Source organism: Vipera ursinii (genome assembly GCF_947247035.1).
Source record: "Vipera ursinii genome assembly, chromosome: Z".
Lineage (NCBI taxonomy): Eukaryota > Metazoa > Chordata > Lepidosauria > Squamata > Viperidae > Vipera > Vipera ursinii.
Window position 1 is genome coordinate 99642280 of NC_139517.1, and position 24151 is coordinate 99666430.

Sequence of the window (24151 nt, forward strand, 5' to 3'; positions counted from 1 at the left end):
CCCGAAGACCCCCCCAAATATTTTCAAGATTTTGTAACCAAATAATTGTGTGTTCCATCCAGGGGGAATGGGTAATGTATTGGCCTTTTCTTTCTTTCTTTCTTTATTTAAATTTATATACCGCCCTTTCCTGAAGGACTCAGGGCGGTTTACAGGGCATTTAAAAGAGAGTCAAAAAAGAGAGTATATGTTGTGTTTGCTTGCTAATTGCTTGCATTCAATTGCTAAGTGCTAGTTCACGTGTATGTTGTAATGGTTGCTATCCGGCTCAGACTGGTTGTCTCCAGCCGGCTAAGTAGGTCTTTGGGTGGGAAACCTATGCTTCAAACCTATTCGTCGCCGCCTATCGGCCAACCGTATAAATAGCTGCGCAGCAACTCCCTTGTTGCTTCTGTTCTGTTTCACCTTCAATAAAGTATGTTGCTGTTTTGAACCTTCCATCTCGCTCAATGCCTGCAAAGAACTGGCTACACAATAATTGTTGTTATTGTTATTGTTATTAATTGCATGGATGCAAGCAAAAATGAAGTCAGCAGAACCTCATGTAATTTTGTCTGTATCAGAAAAATGGTATCAATGCAGGTTAGCAGCAGGTGCAACAGTCATGTCCTGTAACATATCTATGTCCCAGCTCTTTGCTCCCAAGAAACAGGAAAATTTGGAATGCATACCTATGTGCATCCAGAAAGGGGTGGCATAGGGCTGTTGACCTTTCAGCCAAATGAAAAACAGCAGTAAAAAGAGTGCAACGCAGTTTCATTCTGACAATGACATCCTCCCATGTTTTGAAGAGACTGCAAATTCTTCGAACTATAATCAGAGTGATCCTGCTGAGTTCTCTGTCAGATGCCACAGTGGGTATAATCTAGCACCTGCTTAGAACAAAACTGGTGAGTGAGGCTAGATGCCCACATAATGAAAGGGAGGGCAATTGCTAGATGAGGAGGGGTGTCTGAGAAGATCAGTAGCAAAGATTCTTCTCTCAGCATGGGAGTCTTAGTTGTAATGACAGGGCCACATGGCTTTATTGTTCTTCTCTGCGCACCCTATTCTACGTGTACACACTGACAGTCTCAAAGAACGAAATTATGCATGCAGATTTTAAACATGAGTCCTCTCCTTCTTTTCCTGGCTCTGCAGAAAATTCATTTGATGACAACTCTCTTTTTTAATTTCTCAGTTATGAGCAGCCTTAGCCATGGTGAGTTTGTTGAAGTTACTGTCTGTTTCATTTTTTTAGTGCAGTGATTAAAAAAATGCCCTTTTTATTGTAGATACACACCACTGGGAACAGTGACAGCCCTTGATTATAGTGTGTTGATAATGCAACTATGAGCAGCAAGCGTTTTCCAAGTGTGTTGGACTACAATCAGCATGTTGGGGAAAGGTGATAAGATTTGCAACCCCAGTCTGTCTGGCAGCAGCCAGAAAAAGTTGAAAATAAACTTTTTGATGTGCCTTTTCCCATTTTATTAGGTTTTAAGGCTGCTAGCAACAGCAACAAAACACAGATTATGGCTACAATCACACACGAAATAAACCCAGATTCTTTAAACAATCATTTATTTTTTAAAATAAATTTCTTATTTACAGGTGAAACTCGAAAAATTAGAATATCGTGCAAAAGTTCATTTATTTCAGTAATGTAACTTAAAAGGGGAAACTAATATATGAGATAGACTCATTACATGCAAAGCAAGATAGTTCAAGCCATGATTTGTCATAATTGTGATGATTATGGCGTACAGCTCATGAAAACCCCAAATCCACAATCTCAGAAAATTAGAATATTACATGCAATCAATAAAACAAGGAGTGTACATAGAACAATATCGGACCTCTGAAAAGTATAAGCATGCATATGTACTCAGTACTTGGTTTGGGCCCCTTTTGCAGCAATTACTGCCTCAATGCGGCGTGGCATGGAAGCTATCAGCCTGTGGCACTGCTGAGGTATTATGGAAGACCAGGATGCTTCAATAGCGGCCTTCAGCTCTTCTGCATTGTTCGGTCTCATGTCTCTCATCTTTCTCTTGGCAATGCCCCATAGATTCTCTATGGGGTTCAGGTCAGGTGAGTTTGCTGGCCAATCAAGCACAGTAATCCCACGGTCATTGAACCAGGTTTTGGTGCTTTTGGCAGTGTGGGCAGGTGCCAAGTCCTGCTGGAAAATGAAGTCAGAATCCCCATAAAGCTTGTCTGCGGAAGGAAGCATGAAGTACTCCAAAATCTCCTGGTAGACAGCTGTGTTGACCCTGGACTTAATGAAGCACAGTGGACCAACATCAGCAGATGACATGGCTCCCCAAATCAACACAGACTGTGGAAACTTCACACTGGACTTCAAGCATCTTGCAGTGTGTGCCTGTCCATTCTTCCTCCAGACTCTGGGTCCTTGGTTTCCAAATGAGATGCAAAAGTTGAGGACTTTGGACCACTGAGCAACAGACCAGGTCTGTTTTTCTTTAGCCCAGGTAAGACGCTTCTGACATTGTTTGTTGTTCAGGAGTGGCTCTGAGAAGAGGAATATGACATTTGAAGCCCATGTCCAGGATCCGTCTGTGTGTGGTGGCTCTTGATGCACTGACTGCAGCCTCAGTCCACTCCTTGTGAAAGTCCCCAACACTTTTGAATGGCCTTTTCCTGACAATCCTCTCCAGGCTGCGGTCATCCCTGCTGCTTGTGCACCTTTTTCTTCCACACTTTTCCCTCCCACATAACTTTCTATTAATGTGCTTTGATACAGCACTTTGGGAACATCCAAATTCTTTTGCAATTACCTTTTGAGGCTTTCCCTCCTTATGGAGGGTGTCAATGATGGTTTTCTTCACAACTGTCAGGTCAGCAGTCTTCCCCATGATTGTGATTCCTACTGAACCAGACTGAGAGACCATTTAAAGGCTCAGGAACCCTTTGCAGGTGTTATGGCTTAATTAGCTGATCAGAGTGGGACACTTTCAGCCTAGAATATTGCACCTTTTCACAATATTCTAATTTTCTGAGATTGTGGATTTGGGGTTTTCATGAGGTGTACGCCATAATCATCACAATTATGACAAATCACGTCTTGAACTATCTTGCTTTGCATGAAATGAGTCTATCTCATATATTAGTTTCCCCTTTTAAGTTGCATTACTGAAATAAATGAACTTTTGCACGATATTCTAATTTTTCGAGTTTCACCTGTATGCATCATATTTGTATGGCTGCCTGTTTCATAAAAAATAAAGCCCTGAAAATACCTGGTAGACCATAATGTTCTGATTTGCATACCTATCCATTTAAATCAAAATCAAATTAACCTCACTATGTCTTGGTAAGATGTGCAAACCTAGCCAATTACTTTGTAAGGCATAATATTTTCTGGCCACAAAAAAGGCATCAACTGAGTTGCTAGAGAACATGCTGGAATGGAAGATGGTTTGGCAACTTCACCAGTGTGGCTTCACCAGTGTGATTAAAAAGGTATTTTGTGATTGACTGTATTCACCACAGCAGCCATTTTGACCTGTACCCCAATTCCAAATATGTCCAATATCAAATAAAGTTAGGGATCCATCTTTTATTTATTTGCTTGCTAAATTTATTTGTTGCCTATCTCACTGTGGGGCTACTCTTAGATATTAATATCCTGATTTCTATTAAGCAATCAGCTCAAGAATGAAACCTTTATTATGTAACATATAATTCAATCCATTCTGCAGTAGTCTTTCTTTCTTGATATTACACTTCATTTTGGATGAAAAAGTCAAATAATTTTTTGCTTGTAATATTGAAATCCCAAATTATAACTAATATTGATAGAAGGTTGTTTTTGTTTCCAATATTGTAAGTTATTCAAACAACTGTCAATAATTTTAATTAATATTGTATAAATACCATTGTATCAAAATGATATATTAAACCTCACACAATATAATAAAAAGGGCAGAAAAGTATATGTACTATTTAGTAATTTCACTTTCTCAGCACTTCTTCCCTCTATTATGAAGTGAGAAGAACATGCCTCAAAATGAAAAGATTAACATTCACAATAGTCTTGCATGACCTCTTGTCCCCTCAGCATCTTCGACTACAAGTCCTATAACCCTAATTCAATGCAGTAGTGGTAATATGGAACATAAACAGCTACCAGGTGGAGAAAACTAATAATTCTCTTTTGAATATTTTCAATACTTTTGACTTTTTTTCTTTTTCTCTCTTTCCTTAGAAATATTTTCCTTAGTTCTTTTCACTTGTTGTGCTTCTGTAAACTGCTAGGAATGAAATATTCTATTATCTGTGCTCAAAGTTCAGTAATGATGTACATCTATTTGAATTCATATCCTTTGTAGGAAATATTAGCTCTGCTTCTTGCTGATGCTGTCACAGAAATCTTGATTTTAACTTCTCCCATGGGAATAGAATCCTAACACTTTTAAATTAAATTATCTGAAAATGTATTTTACACTTCTTAATATATTACTCCTTCTGGCTCTAAAAGCAAATACCTTTTTAGTATTGCTGGAATTAAAAGCAAAGGGATTCCTTTGTGACATTTATGTAGCAATGTTCTTCGAATAGCACATCTGGCTAAATGTTTTAGTGATCGTGGTGTATTTGCACATGCCTCAAAAAGGGATTCGTAGAAAGTTCTGTATGTCTGCAAAGACAAAACAAAATATGTTTGGAGTTAATATCTGTCCTCCATGCACAAAAGCATTGGAAGAAAATGTGCCAGGCTTTGCCATTATCTATTGCAGCTACCATTTAGTAACTATAAGCAATATTGCTGGAGCCAAATATTTTTAATTTCTAGACTCTATCTATTTAAATATATCATTTTATTTTCATTGAATGTGAAGCCTCCCAATTCAGCAAAATACATCTGCCCAAGAACAAATATAGCTTTAGATACAACTGAACACACCTGTGAATTTAATACAGATAGCACCACTACTCTCCTCCATCGTTCTATTTTGGCTAAACTTTTGATTTTAATACATCGTTTATTTCAAGTGCCTGGCAGTTTTCATTAAACTTTTGTTTGGCCCCTTTATTTTTTTAACATTGACTGGATGAGAGGAGGAAGGATTTTCAAAATGGCTACTCACATAGGGAGACAAGGATGATGGAAGAAGATGGGCTGAATAAGTTTCACATATCTAAGTTCTGCTGGACCCTAGAAAAACAACTGAGTGGTTTTAGGTCAACCATATTTTGTTTGGTTGTCTAGCTGACATTTCACTTGGCAAGGATCAAATTATAGGAGAGAGTATTATGTATATTGCTTTGAGTTCCTAGAGTTTAAGAAGTAAAAATAAATAAAATAAATTGCATAGAACTCTACTTTTATTTCAGGTTGCCAATATTTATCTCCTGCTAAATATTCCTTTTAACAAAGATACTAACAAGATTCATACATTGTATTTTCTTTAATGATCAGTTTTACTTATCTCGGGTTCAAAGCTAAAAGCATGGAAACTGAACCACTCTGGCTAGCTTTATACATCATCCTAAGCTAAAATAATAATTTAAAAAAACCATTATGGCCTAATGCAATGAATGAATTCACTACCCTAATATAGTTGTGTATTTTTAAGCTACTTACCTCAAAGATATCATCAGGTATAGCTGTTCTCCATTTTGTTGTGCACCTGATATGCTCATATGTATTCACAATAACCTCAACTGCTCTGGGATAGGAACAACAAGCTTGCAACACCTATAAGCAGAAACATATCACTACCCAATAGATGTCACTGTTCTCCTGAAAGCCATTTTGTGGCCTATAGGAGCATCTGTAAATGTGAGGTCAAAAAAAGCTAAGATGGTCACCATGATCTTGTAACTGAAGCTTTAATTCTGCATTGATAAGTAGTGAGTCTTGATTACATGGTCAAGGCCGTCATCACAGCCTTTTGTCTGCCATCTGGCCCCAAATCTAATCTTTTAAAAATACCAACTGGTAGGATTATTCCAACCTTAAACAATAGCTATATTCATGTTAGCTGTTTTACCGGGGAAAGATACTAGTATGTTCAGGTTCCTATATAGCAAACTAGCCGAATGATTTCTCCATTGATGTTATGTCTCTGTGTACATGTAGTCCTCGAGTTACCATTGCAATTGAGCCCAAACTTTCTGTTGCTAAGTGAAACATCTGTTTAGTGAATTTTACCCCATTTTATGACCTTTCTTGCCACAGTTGTTAAATGAATCTCTGCAGTTGTTAAGTTAGTAACACGGTTTTTCAGTGAATCTGGTTTCCCCATTGACTTTGTTTGTCAGGAGGTTGCAGAAGCTGATCATGTGACCAACAAGGGACTGCAAACATCATAAATATGAGTCAGTTGCCCAGCCATCATGAATTTTGATCATGTGGCTTTGGGGATGGTGCAACAGTCATAAGTGTGAAAAATCATCATAAGTCACTTTTTTCAGGACTGTTGTAACTTTGAATGGTCACTAAATGAAGTCAAGGATTATCTGTATCCTGAGAACCACAGATTCTACATCTGGTACAGAATTTAGCATACCCAAGGGAATTTTTCCTCTGTTCTTTAATTTTATATTGCAGTTTCTGTTCCTGATTATTAAGAAGAAATGCTTGTTGTGGCAAATAGTCCCAAAACCAGGAATCTGGCACATCTACACCTTTCTTCATACTTCTGTTTGCAAAATGTAGATTCGGATACACATATGTGTACAGAGTAGCCATGAGTAATGTTCAAATTATGGGAAATTGTCAGAAAAGGATGGACTACTTGGATTCTTTCACAGAGTGCCATTCTGACTCATATTTCAATTAAGATGTTGAAATGGGCTTAGGAGATTCATGTTGCTGCTAAGCTTCCTTTAACTCCTAGCCCCTCAGCCAGTTTTCTCTTATAAGTGCCATGCATTTCTTGCATACAGAAAATACAGCTGTATATAAATCATATATAGTTAGCAGGAAACTTTAGAAAGATAGTAATGGAGTAAGTAATGAAAGATGTGTCATTGCTGTCTTTCTGTGTATATTTTTAAGTGTAATGAAACCATTATGGTTATATTATGGAATTCTTGTTCTATAATTAAATAGGTGAAAGTTTCTTAAAGTCTCTTATTTAACCTATGTATGTTTGTTTCCAGGGATGCATGTTTAAGAGAAAAAAAAGACATTTCTGACACCTTAGCCATTATAAGGTGTTTTTTTTCTGCTACAGTGCCTGGCCTGCATTCTGATTTAGAAACAATAACTATTGACCTCTTATCTGACTTTACAGGATTCACATGAGAACTTGCAATATCATATTCCAAACTAAGGAAACATCTTTAGGATTCTGTTCTCTGCAATCAGTTATTTAAACTGAATTGGACATGTTTTAAAAGATAAACCTCCATCCCATCCTGTACATGTATTCCTCTACATTAGAGGTGGGGAACAAAGACCCCTTTGACTTGTAGACTTCAGCTCCCAGAAGCAACTCCCTTGGCTGGCTCAGGAATTCTGGGAGTTGAAGTTCATAAGTCATAAAAGGGCCATTGTCCCGAGCCCTGCTCTACATAATACGCTATGCACCATCTTCCCTTTTTTACCTTATGGAATTGTGGTGGATATATCCTGGCAGCTCCATGATTCAGAAGCAGCTGATAACAGATGTCAGCCTGAGCACTAGGACGCACGTCTGTCACTTTCAGGACATATTGCAGGGGGGCACACCCATTATCATCCATCAGGTTGGCTTCAGCACCTGCCTCAAGCAACATGTTCAGTAGTACATGGTCACAATTCCAGGCTGCCTTGTGGAGGGGGGTCCTGAAATCTTCATCCCGTGAATTAACATCAGCTTTGTAGTCAAGGAGCATCCGGCAGATGAGGTGGTGATCTGTGCTGTAGGTTTGTTCCTTGCCATTAAGGGCCCAGTAAACTGCACAGGACAATGGTGTTTCTCGGTGGGCATTTACACCATCAACTACAGCTCCTTGTTCCACATAGAGGGCAACCATTTCAGGGATACCATAACGAGCAACGGTATGAAGGGGCGTTTCTTCATCTTGATTGTTTGATCTTATATTTACATCTGCACCTGTTTGTATATAGATCACAAAGAAAAGGGGGGAATGAGATGGGATGGCACAGTGTTGATACTACTATAGCAACAAAAATAAATCATCATGAATATATAAAAACCTCAGCAAAACTTCAGAAATGCTGAAAACTCTCAAGAATAAAATTATGTGATTTTTTTAAAAAAAAATCAAATATTTTTTCATTCAAAAAGTTACTTCTTTTAATAAGGAGATTCAAGGAAACGCTTCTGAATATAGCATTAAAATCTAATTAGATATGAGTATGGGAAGATGAATTATCTTAGGGAATATGGACATTCAGAACTTTCAAACTTAATCCAAACTTTGGTTTGGATTTAGAAATCTACAGACTGACAATGCAGATGCAAAACCACTGGCATGATATGTTTTTGTCTTCTAGATACTAGCTAATATTTGAGCCTGCTAACATTTCTGAATATTTTGAAAAGTGGGTGGTTTGTTTGTATGCAAACAAAAGTAAACTGAAAGAACTGGATAATGTTAAGTAATGCCCTGACCTCCTTCTCACAGTGACTGGAGGAAGGGCTGGATCAGGAAAAACAGACTGAAACTGTACCCTGGCAAGATTGAATATCTCTGGCTTTGGGGTTATTTGGTGCAGGGAGAATTGCCACCTCTAGTCTTGGCTGGGATGGTACTTCCCCAGAAAGACCCAGATGTTTCATTACCCAAACTAGGTAAGTGCTCTCACGATATTGAATTTGGTTGATGAAATGTCTACAAGAAAACAATCTAGCTCATAGAGCACTAAAGACCCCCCCAAAAATCTGGGGGTTCCCCTGGTTTCACAGCTCCTGTTCAAGGAGCAGGTGGCAGTCATGACCTGAAGGGTTTTGCTCAATTACAAATTGTGCACTAGTTATGCTCTTTCCTGCTCACAATCATTCATACCCTAGTTGCCCTCTGAGTTGACTACTGCAATGCACTCTACATAGGGCTGGTCTTGAAAAGTATCCGGAAGCTCCAATAAGTTTAAAATGCTGCGGCCAACAGGTTTTTGAGCAGGCTTAGATGTGCATAGATAATCTCTGCTCAAAAGATGCATTGGCCGTTGATTTGCGTCCAGGTACAATTCAAAGTGCTGGTTGTCACCTTTAAAATCCTACATGGCTTGGCGTCAGTTTATTTGAAGAACTGTGTTTTCCTGGTCACATCTACCCAACCCATCAGAGTATGGAGGCAAAGAATGTTGCTGGTCATCTCATCTAAGGAGATACATCTGGCAAGACCCAGAAGATAGACGTTCTCTACAGTGGGTCCCCCTCTTTAGAACATCATACCCGCAGAGATTAGATTGATTTCCACAATTATGCAAAGCTCTGAAGACCTGGTTTTGCTAATAGGCCTGGGGAACCCATCGAGTGACTTATTTGATTGGCTGTTGTTGCCACAGGGGTAGGGTTATTGCTTTTTATTGTCTGGCTGTTGGGTTTTTACTTTTGTAAGCCACACAGAATTACTGAGAGTAAGAGAGCAGACATATACATTTTCTTAAATAAATAAATGCACTATAAGTCATATGGAGTCTCCTACAAGAACTTTCTTTTAGTGGCTTTTTCCACTGAAGTAACAGTCTCATCAAGTGGACAATCCAAGCCTATGCAGCAGAATTATTTCTCACCTGTCAGCTTTGTGAAAGCTACATTGTTATCACCTTAGTTTAGGATTACCATTGGATTGGATCTGCCAGGGCTTTTTTTCTCATAGAATGCTCAGAACGGAGTTCCGGCACCTTTTTTGGATGGAAACTTGTAGGATAGGCAAGCCAGGTTGTATGACATGTGTGAGTTCCGGCACCTTTTTCTTATACAAAAAAAGCACTGGGATCTGCAAAAATCCAAATGAGCACCGTAACTGGTTTAGTGAAATGGTAAAAGTTGGGAGACAATAAGTTGTAGTTCTGACATAGGTACAGAGCCCGCTGAGTGACCTTGAGTAAAACCATTCACTCTTTGTCAGCCTTAGGAAGAAGACAATACCAAACTACTTCTAAGAAAAACCTTGCCAAGAAAACTGCAGGAATTTGTTTAGCAAGTTGCCAAGAGTGAATACTGATATGGAGACAAAGAAAAGAACAAAAACAAAGAGATACAGAAAATCCAAACTCTTTGCTGCTTTCCAGTATTTTGCAACTTTAAGTTGATATGCTGGTTGTGCAAATAGGTGATCAAAGGGATTTTGGGTGGTTGTCTATAATGAAAGAAAGAAAGAAAAGACTGGAAGATTCCTATGAGTTCATATCTTCCTAAAAATGGGAAAATGGCATACGTTGTAATGTTGTTAACTTTTTAATTTTCTTTTATTTCTTAACGGAATGTACTTGCATGGGAAAACAGCACCCATGGTGAAAAAAGCCTACGGCAGCCCTGAGATCAGAACTTGTTATACCACTTTAATTTTTTTCTAAGCCAATGTAGAACATGATCTGGGGCAACTCCAGGCCTGACAGACCTGAAACTACAGGGAATAAACTGTAGTTCATTTCACCACCAGGTGCCCATCAACAAAGCAGGTTGCATGAATGAGCAATTAATTACACAAAGGGAAAAATGCCCACTCAAAATCCAGGTTCCAAATCTAGGTTGCTCTAGTGCAGGGGTAGGCAACTACCCCTGCACTAGAGCAACCTAGCATAGCTGACTCAGGAATTCTGGGAGTTGAAGTCCATGAGTCATAAAAGAGCCGAGGTTGCCTACCGCTGCTCTAGTGAGCAGAATAACTTAGAATGAAAGAGAAAGCAGTTTGGCTGCATCCAAACAAAGTAAAAGATCCCAGATTAGGGTGATTCCAAAATTGTGTGCTAAACTGCACATATAAATTGATAAATCAATCCAACTAATATGACAGGAGTAACCAGCTAAGATTTCTTTTATATGATCAGAGGGCCTAACTAAAAGGTTGTCTACATTCTACATTTACAGGATACTTCACAGATACAGTCTGATTTAATAATAATAGGATAAATACATTTGGCAAATGCACACAGATCACTTGGATTTTTTCCCCGATTATTAATAATAACAGGACAAGGGAAGAACTTTACTAACTTTATGAAAAGTAAAAACAATATCATTAATTTGTCCTCTGTCAAACTCAGTAAATACTATTTATCAGCAGGAAAATCTGTATTAATATGTACATTAATACTTTTAAATATATTCAGTTTCCTCTTTATCTAGTAATCCATCCACTAAAGAAACTTGGATTCAAGATCATACATTCTCCTGAGAGCATGATAGGTATTTTTTCTTCTTCTAATCTATTATTTATCACAGGTTTGTGGAAGATAGTCCATTTTGTATTCTATTCTTTTTATTCACCTAATGGTTTTTCTATTTTCTGCAACAAGCTTCAATCCATTTTATTCATTAATTTTCTTTTATTTTTTTTTTAGAATTACTTTTTAGAAGTTTATTCCTGGGAAACTGATCTATGAGCAACCTTGATGGAAAAATGGGAAAACATTTCAGTCCCTAAATCCCAGGAAGGGAGCATGGTGGCCTAGCAGTTGAGACGCTGAGCTTAATGACCCAAAGGTTGGCAGTTCGAGACCCAAGCATCACACGATGGAGTCAGCTCCTGTTCTTGCCCCAGCTCCTGCCATCCTAGCAGTTGGAAAGCATGCAAACGTAAGTAGATACATAGGTATCACTTTGGTGGGAAGGTAACAGTGTTTCATGCATTTTGGGACATAGTCATGCAGGCCACTTGACTACAGCAGCATCTTCAGACAACACTGACACTACCTCAGCTAGGAAACAGATATGAACACCACTCCCTATAGTTGGACATTACCTGCTGCCTGCATCAACTTCCCTCCGCCCTGTGCGTTCCCACAGAGAGGGCCTCCTCAGGGTGCCTCCGGTCAGAGAATGTTGGCTGGTGGCCCCCAGGGGGAGGGCCTTCTCTGTGGGCACTCCGGCTTTATGGAACCAGCTGCCGGTTGAGCTCCGGACGGCACCGGACCTTCGCTCCTTCCGGCGTGGTCTGAAGACCCATTTATTTGAACAAGCTGGCCTGGCCTGATGGGGGATGTTAGGGTTTTTAATGGGTTTTTATATTGTTACTGTTTTATCTGGGTGATTATTTAATTCTCTTTTAATTTTTGTATTTCCTATTTATATGTGCCCTGTTCACCGCCCTGAGTCCTTCGGGGGAAGGGCGGTATACAAATTTAATAAATGAAATGAAATGAAATGAAATTACTGGACAGGGGAAATCTTTATTTTTAAGTCTCAGGAAGCTCTCAAAGTAACTGAAAATTGACAAGAGCCTTGGTGGAGCAATGGGCTGATGCCTCCTTAAGTAACATCAGCTGCCTGCAATTAGTGCAGGTTCGCATCCCACCAGGCTCAAGGTTGACTCAGCCTTCCATCCTTCCGAGGTAGGTAAAATGAGGACCCAGATTGTTGGGGGCAATTAAGCTGACTTTGTAATAATGCTGCTTGGCATGTGTGTGAAAGCCCTAACAAGCAGGCATATACATAGAATGAAGGCTACTGCTAAGCTTGTAAGCCGCCCTGAGTCTTCGGAGAAGGGTGGGATATAAATGTAATAAAAAAAAGTTAATTCTACAATCTGAAGAAGTAAAGATTATTTTCTCCATTTTCAGTATCATTCTATTGATGATGCTTGTTTTCTTAGTTTTACTTTTGCTTAGCATTTCACGTACCTGCAGAGAATATAGGAAAATGTAGACTTTTTATTTTATTTTTGAGCAAAATATTTTGGAGCACTTGATTCATCTCTGGTTACTGCTATCTTCTACAGTTAAATATTAACATTATCAGAACTCAACACAACAACCTTGTACAACCTTGCAGCCACACAAGCTAGAATTGATGGAATGCAAAGTTCAAGCAATGTGGAAATCACACTTTGAGAAAGGCTAGCAGCATTAAAGTCATGTACGTTAACCAATAATATTGAGCTGCTAGTGACAGGAAAAAAATGGTGCCCTCCTTTCATTAAAAGATATATTAGCAACTGCCTAGCAGTCAAGTTTGTTTGACTGTTAGCAGTAGGCCACTTATTCAGTTAAATTGTCTGAAGACAAATGACACAGCACACCCAGTTTTGCCAACTGGAAGAGGAGTTATTACAGCTGTCCTGATTCACTTTATATGCCAACTGAGGCAGCAGCTTCATTTGCCTTCTAGTGGAGCAAACTCTACCACATCATTAATTCATCAAATTTGCAGACACCAGGCTGGCAGGAATAGACAACACTCCAAAACAGACTTGCCAGGGCATGTGATGTGTTGTGACAAATCACAACTTTCCCCCCCATTGCCGGAACTGAGGTGGGCACAGTTTCGGCATGACGCATCTGGTCCATGGGCCAGCAGTTTGAAACCCCTGCTCCAGAAGATAGGCTTAAGATACAGGAGGATCTTGACAGACTTGAATATTGGGCACTATCTAACAAAATGAAATTCAATGGTGAAAAAAGTAAGGTTCTACATTTAGGCAAGAAAAACCAAATGCATAGTACAGTATAGGTGGTATCTTGCTCAATAGTGGTAACTGTGAGAAGGAACTCGGAGTCCTAATGGACAATCACTTAAATATGATCCAGCAGTGTGTTGCAGCTGCTAAAAAAGCCAACACAGTGCTAGGCTGCATTAATAGAGGGATAGAATCAAGATCATGTGAAGTGTCAATACCACTTTATAATGACTTCGTGAGGCCACGCTTGGAATACTGCATCCAGTTTTAGTCGTCACAATATAAAAAAGGTGTTGACACTCTAGACAGTACAGGGAAGAGCAACAAAGATGATTAGGGGGCTGGAGGCTAAAACATATAAAGAACAGTTGCTGGAATTGGCTATATGTCTAGTTTAATGAAGAGAAGGGCGTGCGGTGACATGATACCAGTGTTCCAATATCTCAGGGGTTGCCACAAAGAAGAGGGAGTCAAGCTATTCTCCAAAGCACCTGAAGGTAGGAGAAGAAGCAAAGGAGAGAAGCAACCTGGAACTAAGGAGAAACGTCCTGACAGTTAGAACAATTAACCAGTGGAACAACCTGCCCCCAGAAGCTGTGAATGCTCCAACACTGGAAGATTTTAAGAAGAGACTAGACAGCCATTTTTCTAAAATGGTATATATTTCCTGCCTGTGCTGCGGGTTGGACTAGAAGACCTCCAAGGTCCTTTCCAACTCTATGATTATGACTATGGTTTTGATTGTGATTGTGACTATGACTATGATGAACAAAACATGCAATTTGATCATTGATAAACTAATTTGGAAGGATTGTGTTTTTGAGGAACAGAGGTAAGGAGCCTAATGTTATGCTACCTGAAACCCAAATCCACAGTCATATTTTGAAAACAAATTTAAGAAGATACCAGAACTTATTCAATGTTCCTATGCAACATTTGCTTGTATCTCCATCATCATCCAAGCAGGTCTGTTCCAGCAGCTTGAAACTATGACTGTTTTTATATAACTTACCTTTCCAAATTAACTGTTGTGCACAAGACAAGGAGATCTTTGTAGTACAATAATGCAGGGGTGCAAACCCACTCAATGAATAGCAGTTGGTTTTTGCTCCATGGCTACAGAGTATATTGACACAATCCAGACTGGCAACTTCACATGCTATGTGGATTGCTGCTTTCCCATTGGGTCTGCAGTTGATGGTTGCTTTGTGCTTCAGCAGGACTCTCAGACTCTCCAGATGTCCGTACAGAACAGACAGATGCAGTCCTGTTGCCCAGGAATGCTGCAATTTATAACTAGGCAGCCAATATCCTGTTTCAGTTGAGAAACAAACAAAAGTGATTGAATGATAGCTTTCCAAAATCTTCAGATTACTGATTAGTACAGAAGGGACGAGCCTCCCTTGCAATATTGAATATAATAATACTCACTATGCAACTGAATATATTTTATGTGTTTCTACATGTTTTCCCTTAACCATGTTCCGTGTTATTTTGCTGCGCACACAGAACTCTTATGTGCATAGAAAAATCTCATTTCCTAAAACTGGAAACATAAATGAAGATATCTTCATATTCAACTATTCTTTCTCAGTGAGGAGGAATAGTATGCAAGTGAAACAGGAAGTCAGCAGAATAGGAGTAGAAGGGCTCCATTAGTCTCTGCACCCATCCCAGAGAAACACAGTGGTTTACTAGAAGAGAAGCAATATTTATTCCTCATCCCAGAAAAGACTGCATAAATATTGTGCAGCCTAGTAGTTCTGCAGAGTTATAGATAAAAGCTATGTGCATTCATTCCTTGAAATCTGAGAAAATATTTCAGGTGGGTTGATAGTAGAAATAGGATTTTGTTTAACTTGCACTGGAATGTGATCTTATCTAATTTTGCATTGTTGAACCAAGATCAACAACAATTGATCAACATCAATTATCTTTCAAGTTGTCCATTTTGCCAAATTTTGTAGGGCACCTAACCAAAGCTTATGGGTTCCATTACATGAGAAATGTTTACACTGTACTCATATTATTAATATTCAAAAATGCATTATTTTGGGGAAAATTGTTTGAAAAACCTGTGTGCATTGGAGATTATTGCAAGCAGAATATTTGAATAATCCACAAAGAATACAGGTTTTACAAGCAACTTTGGAGAAAATTTATATTAAACTATGTATAAATGTTGGTACTTTTTTAAAAATAGAAAACATTACAACAGTGAAATTATTCAAACATCTGGGAGAAAAACCAAGAAACCAAAATTGATTATTAGGCAGTGAGGCAGTGGTGTAAGATATAGTGTTGTACCATCATGATGAAGAGGTAGGCTATATAATTTACTACCCTTTGGGATAACACTATGCTTTCAATTGCCAGTCAATACAAGCAAAACTAGACTGATCAATAGCTGATTTCCAATCCAGTATCTTAAAGGTTGAATTATAAGATAAAGGTGGTCCTTGACGTATGACTGTAATTGAGCCCAAAATTACTGTTGCTAAATGACACATTTGTTAAGTGAGTTTTGTCCCATTTTACTACCTCTCTTGCCATAGTTGTTAATTGAATCACTACAGTTGTTAAATTAGTAACACGGTTGTTAAGTGAATATGGCTTCCCCATTGACTTTGCTTGTCAGAAGGTCACAAAAAGTGGGACTTCCGGTGGCGGCGCGGCGCCGGAGACAGCCGTTTCGGGCTGCCCGCTGCTCAGCTGTGTTGTTTTCACCCGAAACAGCGCCGATCAGCTGTTCGGGTGAATTTGAAGCCCCCTCCCCGGGAGAAGAGGAGGGGGAGAGGCCCCAGGTAGGGGTTGAGTTCTCCGGGGCCGCCTGAGCTTATAGCTTGGGCGGCTGAAGGATTGAACTCCCCCGTAGCCTGGGTTGCTCCCAGCTGTTCAGCGTCTCTGCTCCGGAGCAGAGCCAGGCGTTTGCGACCACCCCTGCCAGAAGGAAAGACCCTGGAATAAAAGGAGCAGGCAGAGCGGTACAGGAGGATAAGGTGAAGAGGACTTTTATTTTTACTCTCTAGCTTAATGGACTTTTTAAACTTAAAGTGAAAGTGCGCAACAAGTAAAAGTAAAAAGATGGCGGCTAAACCTCCCTCAAAAACTCTTCGGAGTGCTGAAACTTCCCCGGTGCAACAGACATCGTTGCAAGCCTTGCTTCCTCCTGCTGCATTGACATCGAAGGATCTACAAGATGCTCTTGAAAAACATGCCCAGGTAATTTTAGAAACACTGGGTGATAAATTGGCAAAGGTGGAGGAGAAACTGGAGAAACTGGAGGAGAGGATAGAAGAGAGGATGGAAGAGAAATTCAGTGCAATGAGGGTAGACATTTTGTCTACAGTGGAAAGTGTGGCTGAATGTGTGCAAGGTTTGGATGCAAAAGTGGAAGATTTGACTCAAAAGAATGCTATATTAGAAGTAAAGGTATTGGAGAATGAAGATTTAAGAGATAAAATGGACAGAGAATTGAGTCTTGTTCAGTTTCATCAGATGCAGTATGCTGTTAGAATCAGAGGCTTAAAAGAAAATATTAAAGAAGACCTAAAGCAGCTGATTTCTGAAGCTCTGGAAGCAGTATTGGGTCAGCCAGCATCTGAAATAAAGGGATGCATGGATAAAGTTTTTCGTGTAAATTCATGGATTTCTAATCTGGAGGAATGGCAGAGAGGTATCAATAAATTTGTCTGGGCAGGGAAAAGGCCACGAGTTAAACTTAAGATTAAGCAGGATACTCGTGAAAGAGGTGGTCTTAAAATGCCTAATCTTAAATTATATTATGAAGCTGCTGCGTTGGCAGGTATAAGTGATTGGATTAATTTGACACAAGAGAGATTATTAAATCTTGAGGGCCATGATTTGCTGTTTGGCTGGCATGCATATTTGTTGTATGATAAGAAGGTAGATAATGTGTTTAGAGTGCATATTTTAAGACAGGCATTGCTGAGAGTTTGGAAGAAGTATAGACATAAGTTAGACTGTAAGATACCATTGTGGGCAATTCCAAAACACGCAATAGAAAATATAAATGTTGGTTTTAAACATGATGTGACTACGTACAAAGAGATTTTAAGCTTGGAAAGAAATGTCTGGTGTTTGAAACCATATAGCCTCTTGCGAGATGAGAAGATTGTTCAAACTTGGTTTCAATATATTCAGCTATGGGCCAGGTGGAAAGAAGACCAGAAAATTGGTTTTACAATGACTGATGAAAACCTGATAAAGCAAATTAGAAATCAGGGACCAGCACATATTAAACGGATATATCTTGCATTGATAGAGATTGACTCAGAAACAGAACTTGTTAAGGACTGTATGATAAAATGGGCCCAAAATATCCAAGAAGTTATTACAATGGACACGTGGGAAAAGATTTGGGTGAGGAACGTAAAATTTACACAAGCTCAAAATTTAAGAGAGAACTTTTATAAAATGTTTTATAGATGGCATCTAGATCCTAAAAAGCTTGCAAGTATGTATCCGAATTATCAGCCAAAATGCTGGAGGTGTGGTGATGAAGATGCAACATATTTTCACATATGGTGGACTTGCAAAAAGGTTAAGGCCTTCTGGATAAACATTTGGTGGAATATGCAGAAGATTTTCAAGCAAAGGATAAAGTTTTGTCCGCAACTTTTTTTGTTGGGAATAATTACAGATGCTACGGTTGTGGACACTAAGTTGATGTTGAATTTAATTACGGCAGCAAGAGTCTTAATAGGTCAGTATTGGAAGAAAGAGGAACTGCCGACCATAGAAGAATGGACTTTAAAGGTTTCTGACCTGGCAGAGATGGCAAAGATTTCGGCTTATTTGAAAGATCACTCGCAAGAACGTTATATTATGGAATGGAGAAAATGGATTGAGTATATCCAGAACAAATATAGGACTAAAAAGTTTCATGTAGCATTTGAATAAGTCTTCCTTTTCTTTTTCTTTTCTTTTTCCTTTTTTTCTCTATATATATTTAATATTAATAGTGTTTGTATTATCCTATATGAGCCAGAGAGTGATAGATTTTAGAGTTTATGGTTGTTAGCATATGGATGTTTATGATTGTTTTTTTTTGTTTTTATACCTTGTACTTAGCTCTGGGAAGTCGGGGGGGAGGGGGAGAGGGATAGGGAGGGAGGGACTGTTAAAGATAAAATGTATGTTAAAACTTTTCAATTAAAAAAAAAGAAGGTCACAAAAAGTGATCACATGACCCCCAGGACCCTGCAGCCGTCATAAATATGAGTCATTTGCCAAGCATCTGAATTTTGATCACCTGACCATGAGATGCTGCAACAGTTGTAAGTGTAAAAAACAGCCATAAGTCATTTTTCTCAGTCCCTTTGTAATTTTGAATGGTCACTAAATGAACTGTTGTAAGTCGAAGATTACCTGCACAGCACAGGCTTTAAGGTTAGATAACTGTAAACAGACTTGTGTCACATGGTTTTCTTCTTAACTTTTAAATAATACTTTAACTGAAGTAAATAGTATGTGTGCTGCCACCACGTGGCTGTTCTTGGGAAATTACCAATATGCTAATTGGGTCTGCCAGTACCTTCCCCCTTTGTGATGTATTTCCTATCCTGCTCATGATGCTGTACTAGGATCCACCCCTTCTGGGTTGGACTTCCTCCTTCTCCTTGCTCCCTTGTGTTCCATCCTCCATTGTAACATCTGAACACAAGCCATGCAGGCAGTAATCCTGTTATTGTCTTTTGACCTTAAAGCTCTGGCCAGATTCACCTGACCACACCTTCTCTGCTTTAACCACCTTCTACATGCAAAATAAAGGTATTTCAGATGAACCAGGTGCTTTTTGAGTTCACTGTCTGGAAAGGGCCGTTAAATGTGACTAAATTCGCTTAAACAGACCAGTAAGTGTCTTAACAAGGAATTAAAATCACGATCACAACATGTTTGATCCAGAACGGTCAAAAGACAGTAACAGGATTACTGTCCACATGGCTTGTGGACGCCTGTTACTCGTCCCAGCTTCTGCCCACCTAGCAGTTCGAAAGCACGTAAAAATGCAAGTAGAAAAATAGGGACCACTACGGTGGGAAGGTAACAGCGTTCCGTGCTAGTCATGCCGGCCACATGACCACGGAGACGTCCTCGGACAAGCGCTGGCTCTTCGGCTTTGAAACGGAGATGAGCACCAGCCCCTAGAGTCGGAAACGACTAGCACACATGTGCGGGGGAACCTTTACCTTTACCTTTAATTTCCCAAGAACAGCCACGTGGTGGCAGTACAGTATAATAGAAGAACTATTATTATGATTAAAAAATCCTTCCTCATAAAGAGAGGCTAATTTTCTCCAACCCAATGGGATACTAGAAAAAATAATGTAAGAGGGTCAGAATTCTGTCTGACTATCAATCAACAAGATACATTTCTGAAAACAGAACAATATATATTTGATCTGGTAAGAGAGGCCAGTGGGGGGGGGAGTTTGAGCTAAAAATGGGCCAGATCCAACTGAATCAAGCCAAGGTAGTTGAGTAGCACCTCAGAAGGTGGGTGAGCCTCCCTCCCTTATGATTACATCACTTAAGTGACATATGCAATCTGCTGTGTTTTCCAAAGTTCATATCCTACAGTATTTTAGGAATCCTGTATGTAGTATGTGTGTCTCCATATGAATAAAGGTAATGCCCCGTAATATATTGTAAGAGTACCTTCCATTACATCTATTCTTTTTACTTCTAGAGGGTATTTGCAGCATGTTAGAGCACATTGTGTAATTATAGTGAAATTGCTACCCTCTATTCTTGCCAATTTTCCTTGTGTTCTCTCTCTCTCTCTCTCTCTCTCTCTCTCTCTCTGTGTGTGTGTGTGTGTGTGTGTGTGTGTGTGTGTGTGCGTGCATGAGCGTGTGTGCATGTGCATGCCTTTGACTCCTGATGACTGCCTGAACAAATTCCCACAGGTTTTTTTTGGCAAGATTTCAGAAGTGGCTTGCTATTGCCTTCTTCCTAGGGCTGAATGACTGGTCCAAATCATCCATTTGTTTTGTGCCCACAGTGGGACTAGAATTTACAATATCTCTGTTTCTAGCCTGATACCTTAACCACTACACCAAACTGGTTCTTGCATTTCTACCTAAACTATTTTAAATATGACCTGAAGCAAAACTATTTGACCAAAGATGGGGAGCAACAGCCAAACCAAAGCATTTGTTGGTCATTGATATACTTTCTAATCTTTACATATCATACTTCTGATTTTTCTAAATATTCTTCAGGAATAGCACCAGGAAAAAAAATCCTTGGGCACTCAAATTCTCTTCTGTCTTAGTGTTATCACTATTAAAAGTTCCTTTGTTTGTTCAGCTTCAATTTTAATGGTTTGCATTTTATGGAAGTTGTATATTGAGGGTGTCCTAAAATTTCTGGGTCCAGCCAATTTCATCTATGCTGTGTATATACAGTCCATAGAAGTAATTTTGCTTCAAGAATACAGCTTAATCAGATTTGATCTGAAAATTTATTGAATACAGTAAGACCCACAAAGGGCAAATCCTCATAACACACAATAGTTAACTTCTTTCAATATTTTACAACTGAAACATTGCCATGGCTTTTTACCTTGTTTGTAAGAGGCCAGGAGCAAATTCTCATCTTCCACTTCAAACACCGTGTCCACATCTATTTGTTTTTGAGCCAAAAGCTCTTCCAGAGTTCTATAGTCATTTGATTGTAGAGCCTCCAAAAAAGCTTTCTTCATTAGCTTGCCTGTTGCCGTACGTGTAATGGTTTCTCCCATGTTTTCCTCAGGGGATTGTATCATGCTTGTTTTATAAAATGCATGAACGAGTGTTTTAAGTTACCCAAAGCATGCTAGCCTGCAAGCCCAAAGATAATTTTAACACTAAGCAATGCTGATCTGCCTGTTCTATTTATGTAAAGCAAACATCAGCCACTCTCTGACATGCTTAATTTTGTCAAGTGAAACCAAAGCAGACCTATGCTGCCAGTATGAAGAAATACACTCAAGGAATTAGGTAACCATCAAAACTTTACCCATCATAAATTTGTTAAAATTAACTAAGAAAGCTCTTAAAGCAGATATAATTTCTCAACAAAACCAGCAACTAATCATATTAATTTCTGGAAACCTAATTTCTTAGCTTGGTTTTGACATAGACCATTATCATTTTCTCCATTAGGTAGAGATTTCATTGGTTATGTATGTTTATTTTCTCTGTCCACAATTACCCTCATTGTCCATTAGTCCATTAAGGTGGATGAAAATCAAGGTGACTCAAGATTTCTGCCATTCTAAAGTGCAGAACAAAATGGTGCTCTCTTCTTTTATCTTAGTTCAACTGTAGTAGCAAGATAGTAAGAGAACAGAAAAAAAACCTTAATTTAATCCAGAAAGATAATAACGTCTTCCATTGGAGAAGGCCTTCTGGTAAGAAGGATCAGTTACTGAAAAGGCTCTCTCTTCTTCCATCCCCTACCTCACTTCAGTTTTTGGGACCAATCAGGGAAGGACCTTCAAACATTTTGAGTCAATCCAAGTCAGTAATTGTGTAGCCATCTTTTAAACAAGTTGTATTTGTTTCCAAAATGACTGTCCTTTGATACCTCCTGCATGACATACTGTATCTATTTACACTGTATTAGAATAATGCTGTCCCTGAGTGGAAAAGTAACTGAGGTAATATATTCAATGCAAAATTATAAATGTGAAGAAATGCTATATAAATGGACATAATATGTGGAAAGTTAAACTGACTGAATATAGCAGGCATAATATTTCTGTAAGTGGAAACATTATGATCATAATAAAGGTGCTCCTCCCTATATAAAATTTTCACTTTCAGAATGGCTTTGAGTGTATTGTGTGGAAGTAAACTGATGTGTAAGTGGAAATCTACTCAATACTAGAGTCCAATAACAGCAAAACATAGACCCATATTTCTGTAGATGATGATGATGATCACTTTATTTGTAAGAGCGTATATCAAGCGATGATAACTTTAAAAAAGAACTTCTCCCTATTTCAGGTCTTGGGAAGGACTCAAAAGGTAGATCAAAATGCCACATACAGTTTAAACATCTTGCTGACCTTGCTGATCATCACTATAATCTTTCTGTGAAAATTCCTTTTATGCCATGAAACAACATCTTATCCGACAGGTTGACAAAAAAGCTAACCCGAGTCTAAACATTTGGCTGACTGTGTGACAAACCATAATAATGATAATAGCAACAGTAGAAACAGCATCAAAGATATATAGAAATATGTAAACTCTGCTTTGAAATATGAAATAATAATCAGTTGTTGATTATCCCCAAATGAATTGGAATATTTGGTGTGCCATTTACTACAATGGAAGCAACTAAGCAACTTTCTGTGGAATTCTGGTTAGATTATTACTGTAGGCAGGTAAGATGGAGCCTTTTCAAGCACCTGTCAAGGACATTTCTCTCTTGTGGGCAAATATAGAACATCACAACAACTGAATGGTTTTGTTGTATTGCACCTGCTAGTTTATAAATACAATATGTAAATGGAGGATAAAGCATCTGAATTATCTTCCTTCTCTCCAAGTATTTGGCTATGAAATTTTGGAATGTTTACAGTACTTTCTGATTTTGCTCAGACTCAGGTTTGTGAAACTAATCTGATAGTCCAAATGAAGCTGTTGCACAATTGGAGCTCAAATTGCAAATGGCATAGGTCATATGTTGTTTTTCCTGTCTCACTTCTTTTTTTAAAAAGTCTTTAACTCAAATTACCCTCTCTAAAGTTTGCTTTTCCCTCTGCCCCCTTGACACTTTACACATTACTGTTACCTTTGAATGTATTGCAATAAGGGGTAAATAGTACTGTAATGCTGGAATAGCTACAGGCAATTTAAGCTTGTGTCAGTCATGGGTTGAGAACAAGTAGAAGACAACCCAAAAGTGCTTTTTGCAAAAGGCAACTAGACTTTCATGTGGTTTTTTTTCCATTGAAAGCCTTTTGCTTCTCATCCAAGAAGCTTCTTCAGTTTTCAAAGGAAAAAAAAGTCCAGGAAAAAGCACCTGTGGGACAACAATGATCTGGATGATTTGAGAATCTCCATAGACAAAATGAACACAAAATCATGAGACATGGCTACACTCCCCACCCCCACCCCAATGTTTCAAGGTTTGTTGCAAGTAGAAGAAAATCAAGTGCTTCAGTAGAGCTTCAAGGTTTTTTATCATCATTGGCCAAATGTCCAGAGATGGAAGATCAGACTGTTTGAGCCTCAAAAGGGTTTGCAACAAGATACATAATCTGAGAAATGGCTTTATGGTCTACTTCCGGAAGAAGCTTGGTTGAAGGAGATATGAGACTTTTTTTCATGTGGTGACATCAGAGTTGTTATATTTTCTCTAGAAAACTTGGCCTTCAAGTTCTGAGAGTAACCAGTTAAAAAGAAAGTTTATATTTTATAGTGCTGGAGAAGAACTGCTTTAGCATTAAAGCTACCAATTACTATAACACACTGAATTGTGGAGTGGGGCACTTCAATGCTCATCACAGGACATTTTTTACTTTAGCTTGAAAAGCGCAGGTACAGTATATCTTCCTCCATATAATACTTGTATTTATGTATATTTAGACATAGAGGTTGAGATAGTA

At 38.7% G+C, this 24151-nt stretch overlaps 1 protein-coding gene across 1 annotated transcript; it reads right to left on the reverse strand.

Annotated features, from left to right (window-relative positions):
* Positions 1–3192: 3192 nt before the first annotated feature.
* Positions 3193–21319, reverse strand: ASB4 (ankyrin repeat and SOCS box containing 4). Its single transcript, XM_083376362.1, has 5 exons — positions 21115–21319; positions 14537–14836; positions 7561–8051; positions 5591–5704; positions 3193–4642 (listed from the first exon to the last, which is right to left on the reverse strand). The coding sequence occupies exons 1-5, from the start codon at positions 21314–21316 to the stop codon at positions 4454–4456; spliced, it is 1296 nt and encodes a 431-aa protein (XP_083232488.1). The 5' UTR covers positions 21317–21319; the 3' UTR covers positions 3193–4453.
* Between the last annotated feature and the right edge of the window lie 2832 nt (positions 21320–24151).

What these genes read in the sequence shown, in the direction of transcription:
- ASB4 (XM_083376362.1), bottom strand. Translation starts at nt 21,316, where the DNA reads ATGATACAATCCCCTGAGGAAAACATGGGAGAAACCATTACACGTACG. An exon ending in CCTGGCCTCTTACAAACAAG is followed by an intron (nt 14,837 to 21,114) that starts GTAAAAAGCCAT and finishes CAACTGAAACAG; the next exon opens with GATATTGGCTGCCTAGTTAT. An exon ending in ATCCACCACAATTCCATAAG is followed by an intron (nt 5,705 to 7,560) that starts GTAAAAAAGGGA and finishes TTCTGCTTATAG; the next exon opens with GTGTTGCAAGCTTGTTGTTC.